General features: G+C 55.7%; 1 protein-coding gene across 1 annotated transcript in view; it reads right to left on the bottom strand.

Annotated features, from left to right (window-relative positions):
- Positions 1 to 649: 649 nt before the first annotated feature.
- LOC119285855 (ABC transporter F family member 5-like) overlaps positions 650 to 10,847 on the bottom strand; it is a 45,568-nt gene continuing 35,370 nt past the window's right edge. The window contains exons 8-9 of the mRNA XM_037565190.1: positions 1,197 to 1,301; positions 650 to 1,082 (exon numbers count right to left, since the gene is read on the bottom strand). Of these exons, the coding sequence (XP_037421087.1) occupies positions 987 to 1,082; positions 1,197 to 1,301 (201 nt within the window). The 3' untranslated portion in view covers positions 650 to 986. The remainder of the gene's footprint in view (positions 1,083 to 1,196; positions 1,302 to 10,847) is intronic.

Raw genomic sequence — 10,847 nt, 5'->3', positions numbered from 1 at the left:
TCCTATTAATCCCTGTTTTTCCTAATTGAGGCGGTTGTCTCGTGTCCCTTCACCCCTTCAGGGGCTATATATATATGTGTAATTCCATCATCAATGAAAACAACTATTCTACTACTTGTCATTTGCCTCTTGCAATTACTTTGAACATGGACAAGCCGGCAAAGTGAGGCGGGCAACAATCGGCCACGAAGCGGACTGAACCAGATACACACACCCAGAACACACCAACCGAGTGGCCCCAGGATAACCGGACAGACCCAACAGTGTCGAACATCTGATTATAGACACCAAAAAAAGACGAGGTAGTCAACAGTCAACCGAACAATAATCGAACCCCCTGCCACACCGCCTCCACTGGCGCAAGAAACACACGCAGCTACGCAAGACAGTATACAAAGTGGCCCCGCGGGCGTCCCTGGTCCACGCGTCATGGCAAGACACCACGCAAAGTGGGTCCGCAGGCGTCCATGGATCACCCGGAGACGTCCATGGTTCACGCGTCATGGATCACTGGAGACGCCAAGGAGGAGGGCACCAAGCAGGTAGCGCCACGCTCGGAGCGAACGACGGGAAGGGTGGCATCATTCATCTCCTGCGGGTAACAATGAGTAGTACAGATTTTTCACATGATGATAGAATTGCTGCATCATTCCTCTCTGGCGGGTAACGATTAATATTAGAGATTTTTCACGAAGATCATAAATGGTGTTGCTATTTGTTAATCGTTGCAAATAAAGCATTCCTCAATCAGAAACTGCCTGTGTTATATACAAGGTTAAAAATTATTTCCTGCCTAGTTACATAGTTTGGCGTTCTATAATGCTATTACTATCATCAACTGCCTCCATGGCCATTGCTCATGTATGCATGTTGTTGCTTCTCTTGATATGCGCTCCTTGTAGCATTTCAGCACACCAGGGGCCTCCCAGGCACTGTCGCCGATGCTCTATGGCACCGTGAATCGCACTGCCGATAGGGGCAGCATCTCAGTTCCACCTCTTCGAGTTTTTCATTGATTTTGATTTCTGCTTGCTTTGTTGGAAGGCCTGCACTTTCTGTTTCTTCCTTGCAAGTTTTTCGGCCTGCAACGCGGTTCACAAAAGAGAATGTTAAGTATTGACAAACTAAACCATAGCATACGGTACATGCGCTGTGACGATACTAGTTCAGAAAAAAATAAAACGTTAGGCATTCACCTTTGACATTTTTGACTTGGCTTTTACTTTGGGGGCCTTTTCCTCGAGCTCTTCCGCACGTGCAAGTTCCCTTTCTCTCGCCTCCAGGTTCCTTTCAAGGTAATACTTACAAAGATAAAGAATAAAATATCATCACTTTTAGATATTAAAATGTCCCGAGATTGAAATTCTAAGGCTTATTGCTAATTTATCACTCGATATCTGTCATTGTCGAGGTTCTGAGAACGGGATACTCAGGCCCGTCTACCTACGAACCAGCGCGTGGCTTCACCAACGACCCGGTGTGGCCCAGCGCTAGAATTTCACGAGCAAGACCCTCGCAAGGGCCTCCGCCTCACGAGGCGAACGACATCAAGGCCTCCCAAGGAGCGGCCTCCAGAGGAGCAGATATCTCTAGGCTTGCACCCACCTCGCGAGGCGCGCGATGATGGGAGCCATGATGACCAAGGCCAGGAGGGCGCCAGCGGGCGCCAGAGGGCGTCAAGTGGTCTGGCAAGTCAAGTTCAAGCTAGAGCTACCCCCGCGCTACGACGGCATTCCTGACTCGGCGGAGTTCCTTAAGCTCTATGCGTTGAGCATCAAGGTGACGAACGGCGACGACAAGGTCGTGGCGAATTGGTTCCCCATGGCTCTCAAGGATGGCACGTGCTCCTGGCTCATGCATCTTCCGGAGGGGTCGATCTCTTCATGGGACAAGATCCGCGAGCAGTTCATCGCCAACTTCCAAAGCACCCGCGACCGCGCCCTCACCGTCAACGACCAGCGGCGCGTGAAGCAGTGCCTCGGCAAGACTCTTCGCAAGTACATTTAGCGCTTCACCCAGGTCCGCCTCAAGATCCTGAAGGCCTCGGACGAAGCCATCATCTCAGTGTTCACCGAGGGCGTCACGAACATCAAGATGAGTGAGGAGCTCGCCATCCACGATGACCTGTGCTCGACGCTGGAGATGTTCAACCTGACGGACAGGTGCACCAGGGCTGAGGAAGGTCGCCTCACCCTTTTGAAGCACCCAGCTGACGACCCCGAAGACAAGAAAGTCAAGGCCAAGGAGGTGAAGCGCCAGGGCCCCGCCGTGCTAGCGGCCGAGCCCGAGCTAAAGCACGGTCGTGACCACGACGAGCACGCCATGGACGGACGCCTATTCTGCGTCTTTCACAATGTTCACACTCACAACACCAACAACTGTCAGGAGCCCAGGGCGCTTCGGGACAAGCGCCTGAGCCGCCGCCCTGAGCGCAGTGACCGTGGAGGAGGCTGCGGCGGAGGTCGCTGGGACAACCGCAACCCTCGGCAGGTCTGGCATGACCAGCCTCGCAAGGGCGGCTGGCGCGATCAGCCTCGTGACGGCCCTTGGCGTGATCAGCCTCGTGAGGTCCGTCCTCAGGGCAACGCCAGCCTCCCTCCGCTGCCGCCGCCACCAAGGAGGAACGACGACAACCATCAGGATGAGGGGGCTGGGGGCTATCAGGAGCCTCGTGCGATTGCCTGCATCCTCGGCGGTGCCTAGGCACCCATGTCGAACCGTATCTTCAAGCAGTTCTCTCGTGAGGTGAACGCGGCCTTCCCGAAACTCGAAGCCGCGCGCCCCCTCAAGTGGTCGCGGTACGCCATCATCTTCGATTTCAAGGACCACCTCAGGTGTCCGGCCACCACTGGCGCACTCCCCATGTTGTGCATGCCCACCATCAGCAACATTTCTGTCACCAAGACCCTCATCGCCGGCGGCGCTGGCCTCAACGTGCTCTCTGTCGAGACCTTTGAGACGCTTCAGGTGCCCTACGACCAGCTCATGCTCACTAGGCCATTCTCTGGGGTGACCAACGGCTCCACCACTTCCCTGGGGCAGGTGCGCCTCCTAGTCACCTTCGATAAGCGCGACAACTACCACACCGAGTTCATCGACTTTGATGTGGCCCACATTAGCCTCCCGTACAACGCTATCCTGGGGTACCCGACCCTCGCCAAGTTCATGGCGGCCACTCATCACGGCTACAACATCCTCAAGATGCCTGGGTACAGCGGCGTCATCACCGTCGTCTGCGATGAGAAGGATGCGGTTTGCTCCCTCGAGCACGCCTACCGGGCCACGACGGTCAAAAACTTTGATGGTGAGGGAGGCATCCTTCCTCCCGAGGCTACCCCGGCGAAGAAGAAGCAACTCCTCCCCAAGGGCCGTCCGGAGGCCAACAAACCCGTCGGCGACGCCTCTGGCTCTGCGCCCGCTGTCGGGGCGCCTCTTCCTCCCGCATAGGAAGGCGCGCCCGACGCCTCCCTCAGGACGGGCTCGAGGGCTCCCATCTGGAGAGCCTTTGACCTGACCGATGCGACGAGGGAGGTGCTCGGGCACCACTTGGAGGCGTGCCTCGACGCGCGCCTCGCAAGCAAGGAGCACGGCGCGAGGCGCAAGGAGCACGAGAATTCATCACCAAGGCGATTGAGGAACTTCAGGAAGCTCAGGCTATGCGCGGCGAACTCCACCCCACGCGTCCCACAAGTGCAGCTACCGCCCCAGACGCAAGCGATGGGCTGCGCGTCTGCGTCAACATCCCAGGCCTCAACAGGGCCGCTTCTCAGGACCTCTTCTGGCCGTCGCGCGTCGGCCGGAGCGAGGGCTACCCCTGCAACTACGTCTGCATGCCTTTCGGCCTGCTGAACATTGGCGCCTCGTACCAGAGGCTCGCGCAGCGAGCGATGGCGTCTCACGAGGCCCGACGCTTGGCGGTGATGTCTCTGGAGCTCCCAAGCCATCGCGAGTCCCCCGAGCCTCGCAAGCCTCTAGAGCCGCCCGGCTCATGACGAGCGAACCTCCACGACACGCTTCAATGACTTCCTCGACGCTCCTACAACACTGGTGCCAGGTGACTTTTTAGTTTGTTTAATTGAGGGCGCCCCTTGGGCTGTATTATCCTCAAACTGTTAGGGGCCGCCCCTGCAGCCGTATCGTTTTGCCCTTGATGAAAATTTCTTGGTAATTTAACCTGCGTGCCCGGTACTTCGTCACCATGAATGTCGCCGCGCCCTCGCAATCCCGCCCTCGACTGCCTCATGATTAAGGGCTGGCACGGCGTATGTGCTCGGTCCGTCCATGCAGTGTTGTTAAATCCAAGCGATCGAGCTCTGTCTCGCGGGCCAGCTCCCGTGCACGTCACCTCTTGGGGTCCTTGGTGCCTTGTCCTCGCATGAGCTAATCGCGAGTGGGTGAGTGAGGGCGCGCGGCCCGGTTCGTACAACCGCAATCCGGTGCTTCGCCGCCGCGGGAGCCGCGCGCCAGGTGTTCTTCCTTAGATTATTGCATGAGAAGACTTGGCATGGCGTTTGTGCTCGGGTCCATCCCTGCAGCGTTGACAAACCCAAGCGACCGAGCTCTGTCCGGCGGGCCGGCCCCGTCCACGTCACCTCCTATGGGTCCTTAGTGTTTGGCCTTCTCATGCGACGACCTTTGGACGTTCGCTCGGCACAGGTCACCCTCATCACTCAGGTTTCATAAGCGCGCCTCGCGCCCAAGACCAGGCGCAACCCGCCTTGAGGTAGGACCTCCTGAGCCCCGCGCTTGCTCACGAGTGTTTAGATACACCTCAAAATTCCGTCATGCCAGCAACGCGTACAAACGAAACAGGGTTGTACACGCCCGGAGACTCTAGCACAGAGCTCCTTACCCACGCCCAGTGGAAGCCCCATGCTCAGCGCAGACGGATACGGTCGCAATACGACCATGCCCACGCCCAGTGGAAGCCCCATGCTCCGCACTGGTGGATAAACAACTGAGGGCGCCCTACGGGTAGCATTAACCTCAAGTGGCCTCTTGGCTCTCCAAGCGACACTGCTCGTAGCATTTCCCTGGGTTGCACGCGAGCCGGGGCTGGACACAGTGCTTATGCTCAGGCCAAGCCTTGGCTCACAGGCCTTCCCCCGCGCGTGCCACCTCACCAGGTTCCTGGTGTCTGGTCTTCTCACGTCCCCCCACGCATAGGCTGATGAGAAAAAGGTATGAAGGGCCCCGGGTTAACCTCGCCATCGCCCACGTTTTCTTCATGCGGACCGCTCACAGGACCCCTAAGCATCGCGACTCAGTAGCCTCACTAGCTTCGTAGCCCCCCGCCCCTTGGCTCTGTCCAGGCATCGCAACCTGACATTCCAATGGCGACTAAGGAATGCGCGGGGCTGGGCCCTGGCGACGTAGAGCACCCTGGCAGGCAAGGAAATGAGGGGCAAGCTCCGCAAGGATACGAGGGAAGAGGGGCGCGGTCCGACTGTGCAGGCATCGCTTGAAATACCAAGGGATACCAATCTTTTTACGCACCCCAGCGGGACTTGTGTTGATTTATTTCAGAGCAAGAAAGGAGGACCAGGCTCCAGGGAAGCGCGCCCTCATGACGTAGGAATCCTTTGCGAGCCACGAGCAACCTGAGCTAAGTCATCTTCCCCGCGCCGGGCGCGAGCCTTACTATTAATGCCTCACCTTCGTTTTTCACGATTTCGGGTGAAAACACCCCTTCTCTCTCGAAAGCTGCTTGCGCGTCAAGGGGGGCCTCTTAAGCATCGCGCCTCAAGAGCTTTTACCGAACCTCGGGTCGCTCACCTCCTGGCCTTGCGCACAGCATCGCGACCTGGCATACCAGCGACGGCAGAAGTTTGCCTGGGGACTGGGTCCCAGCGACGCCGAGTACTAAGCTATCGTGAAGGAAAGGGGGCTCGAGCCTAAACGAGGGACGCCAACAACAACAACAACAACAACAACAACAACAAAGCCTTTAGTCCCAAACAAGTTGGGGTAGGCTAGAGGTGAAACCCATAAGATCTCGCAACCAACTCATGGCTCTGGCACATGGATAGCAAGCTTTCACGCACCCCTGTCCATAGCTAGCTCTTTGTCGATACTCCAATCCTTCAGGTCTCTCTTAACGGACTCCTCCCATGTCAAAATCGGTCGACCCCGCCCTCTCTTGACATTCTCCGCACGCTTTAGCCGTCCGCTATGCACTGGAGCTTCTGGAGGCCTGCGCTGAATATGCCCAAACCATCTCAAACGATGTTGGACAAGCTTCTTCTCAATTGGTGCTACCCCAACTCTATCTCGTATATCATCATTCCGGACTCGATCCTTCCTCGTGTGGCCACACATCCATCTCAATATACGCATCTCCGCCACACCTAACTGTTGAACATGTCGCCTTTTAGTCGGCCAACACTCCGCGCCATACAACATTGCGGGTCGAACCGCCGTCCTGTAGAACTTGCCTTTTAGCTTTTGTGGCACTCTCTTGTCACAGAGAATGCCAGAAGCTTGGCGCCACTTCATCCATCCGGCTTTGATTCGATGGTTCACATCTTCATCAATACCCCCATCCTCCTGCAACATTGACCCCAAATACCGAAAGGTGTCCTTCCGAGGTACCACCTGGCCATCAAGACTAACCTCCTCCTCCTCACAGCTAGTAGTACTGAAACCGCACATCATGTACTCGGTTTTAGTTCTACTAAGCCTAAACCCTTTCGATTCCAAGGTTTGTCTCCATAACTCTAACTTCCTATTTACCCCCGTCCGACTATCGTCAACTAGCACCACATCATCCGCAAAGAGCATACACCATGGGATATCTCCTTGTATACCCCTTGTGACCTCATCCATCACCAATGCAAAAAGATAAGGGCTCAAAGCTGACCCCTGATGCAGTCCTATCTTAATCGGGAAGTCATCGGTGTCGACATCACTTGTTCGAACACCTGTCACAACATTATTGTACATGTCCTTGATGAGGGTAATGTACTTTGCTGGGACTTTGTTTCTCCAAGGCCCACCACATGACATTCCGCGGTATCTTATCATAGGCCTTCTCCAAGTCAATGAACACCATATGCAAGTCCTTCTTATGCTCCCTATATCTCTCCATAAGTTGTCGTACCAAGAAAATGGCTTCCATGGTCGACCTCCCAGGCATGAAACCAAATTGATTTTTGGTCACGCTTGTCATTCTTCTTAAGCGGTGCTCAATGACTCTCTCCCATAGCTTCATTGTATGGCTCATCAGCTTAATTCCACGGTAATTAGTACAACTCTGAACATCCCCCTTGTTCTTGAAGATTGGTACTAATATACTCCGTCTCCATTCTTCTGGCATCTTGTTTGCCCGAAAAATGAGGTTGAAAAGCTTGGTTAGCTATACTATCGCTATGTCCCCGAGACCTTTGCACACCTCAATGGGGATACAATCAGGGCCCATCGCCTTGCCTCCTTTCATCCTTTTTAAAGCCTCCTTCACCTCAGACTCCTGGATGCGCCACACAAAACGCATGCTGGTCTCATCAAAGGAGTCATTCAGTTCAATGGTAGAACTCTCATTCTCCCCATTGAACAGCTTGTCGAAGTACTCCCGCCATCTATGCTTAATCTCTTCGTCCTTCACCAAAAGTTGGCCTGCTCCGTCCGTGATGCATTTGACTTGGCCAATATCCCTCGTCTTCCTCTCCCGAATCTTAGCCATCTTATAGATGTCCCTTTCACCTTCCTTCGTGCCTAACCGTTGGTAGAGGTCCTCATATGCCCGACCCCTTGCTTCACCAACAGCTCGCTTTGCGGCCTTCTTCGCCATCTTGTACTTCTCTATGTTGTCTGCACTCCTATCCAGGTATAGGCGTCTGAAGCAATCTTTCTTCTCTTTAAGCGCCTTCTGGACATCATCATTCCACCACCAGGTATCCTTATCTTCGCTTCTCCTTCCCCTGGACACTCCAAACTCCTCCGAGGCCACCTTACGAATGCAAGTCGCCATCTTCATCCACACATTGTCCGCATCCCCTCCTTCCTCCCAAGGGCCCTCCTTAAATACCCTCTCCTTGAACACCTGAGCTACCTCCCCCTTGAGCTTCCACCACTTCGTTCTAGCGACCTTGGCACGCTTATCCCGCTGGACACGAATCCGAAAGCGAAAGTCAGCAACCACCAGCTTATGCTGGGGTACAACACTCTCCCCAGGTATCACCTTACAGTCTAGGCACGCACGCCTATCTTCTCTTCTCGAGAGAATGAAATCAATCTGGCTAGAGTGTTGGCCACTACTAAAAGTCACCAGATGTGATTCTCTCTTTCTAAAGAGGGTGTTAGCTACAATCATGTTGTAGGCTAGAGCAAAGCTTAAGACATCTTCTCCTTCTTGATTCCTGATGCCATAGCCAAAGCCCCCATGCGCCCCTTCAAAACCTGTGTTAGATGTACCCACGTGGCCATTGAGGTCTCCTCCTATGAAGAGCTTCTCACCAATCGGTATACTCCTAACCATGTCTTCCAAGCCTTCCCAGAACTCCCTCTTGGTGTTCTCATTGTGGCCTACTTGCGGGGCATATGCGCTGATAACATTGAGAACCAAGTCCTCAACTACCAGCTTGACCAGGATAATCCGGTCCCCACGTCTCCTGACGTCTACCACTCCATACTTGAGGCTCTTGTTGATCAAGATGCCTACGCCATTTCTGTTTGCAGCCGTCCCCGTGTACCACAGCTTGAAGCCGGTATCCTCCACCTCCTTCGCCTTCTGTCCTCTCCATTTGGTTTCTTGGACGCAAAGGATATCAACACCTCTCCTCACTGCTGCATCAACTAGCTCCCGAAGCTTCCCTGTCAAAGACCCTACGTTCCAGCTACCTAAGCGAATCCTCCTAGGCTCGGCTAGCTTCCTTACCCTTCGCACTCGTCGAGTCAAATGCGAAGACCCTTGCTCATTTTCCACTACATCCGGGCGCCGATGTAGCGCGCCAATAAGGATGCGACGACCCGATCCTCGCTCACTTGCCACCATATCCGGATCAAGATACGGCGCGCCACTTGGGGGGTGACGGCCCGGCCCTTGCCCATTTTCCACCACACCCGGGTTCCGATGTGGCGCGTCGCTGAGAGGGTTACGCCCCAACGAAAATCTTTTGGGTTTCATCTCCATAAGAGTGGCTGAGTTTTTACGTTGGCGCAAGCGCCACAGTTCCTTACACGCCCTACAGGGCCCTTGATGATTTCGATGCAGGAAAATAAAAACAACCGAAAGAAACTGCCTCCTAGAGGACGCCGCTCCTAAGGCGCCAACATCGCCGGCGCTCAGTCAGAGTCGTCCTCCACCTTGACGCGGCTACGCGCCGGCTCGTCGTAGTCATCGTCGCTCTCGCTCCCCCCGAAGGAAGAGTCGTTACCGCTAGAGGCGCCGCGCTCGTCGCCAAGGGCAAGTTCACCGCCAAGGACGTCGCCGCCGCCACAACGGCCGTCTTCATCGGAGGAGAGGTGATCACCGCCGCTGTTGTCGCTCTCCGGGCAGCATCCCAGGCGTCTGCCGTCCTCCCCGAAGATCTTGACGAAGAGTGTCGTCGCCCCGTCATACCTGAAGTGGAGGGTGTGCCTGTCGGCGTTCAAGGATCGAGGGTACCTAGATCTGCCTGCCCGCAGCCCATGGCGTGGCTCCCTCGACGGCTGGTACGGCCCAGCTACAAGACCCCCCAGGGCAAGACCCTCATGAGGGCCCCCGGGCCTCGCTAGGCGGACGACGCCAAGACCTCCCGAGGGGCAGCTCTATGAACCTGCCTCCCGAAGAGCGGAGATATCTATGCAGGTACCTAGCCTCAAGAGGCTCTCCATGACGTAAGCCATGACGACCAAGGCCAGGCTGGCGCCAGCAGGCGCAGAGGACAATTTCCTCTTTGGTACTAAGGAGGCAAGGACGTACGCGGGTTCCTTAGGAATCCCCCGAAGGTTTCCATTCCGGTGCAACAAGACCGAGACCACGAGCTCGGTAGGACGGATGTCATCACCAAGCCCACCTCTGTGTCACGAGCAGAAGCTTTGGGCGAAGACCACCTTTCGTCAGGATTAGATGTATCTCTTGTCCCCTTTCAAATTGGCCGTTGTGGGATCCCTTCCCGCCTAAGATATGAGGGAAGAGGACCAAGGCCACTATGAATTTAGGCTAGTCTCCACCGTAGAGAAGGACAGCTTCGACATCAGATCTATTCCACCCTCACTACCTGAGCCGTCGCGAGGTTGCTCATCCACTATATTAGTTCATCCTCCGCCCCCTCGTGAGGCCAATCCACCACAAAGCAGGAGTAGGGTTTTACACTGCAAGGCGGCCCGAATCTGGATAAACTGTTGTGTTCATCTTCCCCGCTCGCACGAACTCGATGAGGCTAGGCTGTGGGGTGGTGAGCTTGAGCCTTGGAATGGATGAGATCTTGGCACACGCCCCTGAGTTGGAACTTTCTTGGGTCTGCGGAGCCCTGAATCCGACATTTGGCGCGCCAGGTAGGGGAGTGTCGAAGCCTCGCCTCTTCACCAACCATGCTCCGCCCTTGCTCCATCGTCCCCATGGCTGGCGCCGCCCTGCAGGCATGGCCGCCCGAAGCCTACGCGAGCACTGCAGGCTGCCCGGCCTTCACCCCCGGCTTGCGCCGGGTAAGGTGGCCCATGAGGTTCAGGCCAGCGCTGCCCCCACGATACGACGGCGTTGCAAACCCCGAAGAGTTCCTTCAGCTATACGCACAAGCCATCCAAGCGGCGGGTGGCAACGACAAGGCCATGGCAAACTGGCTCCCCATGGCCCTAGCAGAGGCCCCCCGATCTTGGCTTCGCGGCCTCCCGGACGCCTCGATCTCCTCTTGGAAGGAGCTCTGTGATCA

This window comes from Triticum dicoccoides, chromosome 4A (genome assembly GCF_002162155.2).
Source record: "Triticum dicoccoides isolate Atlit2015 ecotype Zavitan chromosome 4A, WEW_v2.0, whole genome shotgun sequence".
In the NCBI taxonomy this organism is placed as follows: Eukaryota; Viridiplantae; Streptophyta; class Magnoliopsida; order Poales; family Poaceae; genus Triticum; species Triticum dicoccoides.
The sequence above is the reverse complement of the archived record's forward strand: the minus strand, read 5'-3'. Positions and strand labels throughout refer to the sequence as shown.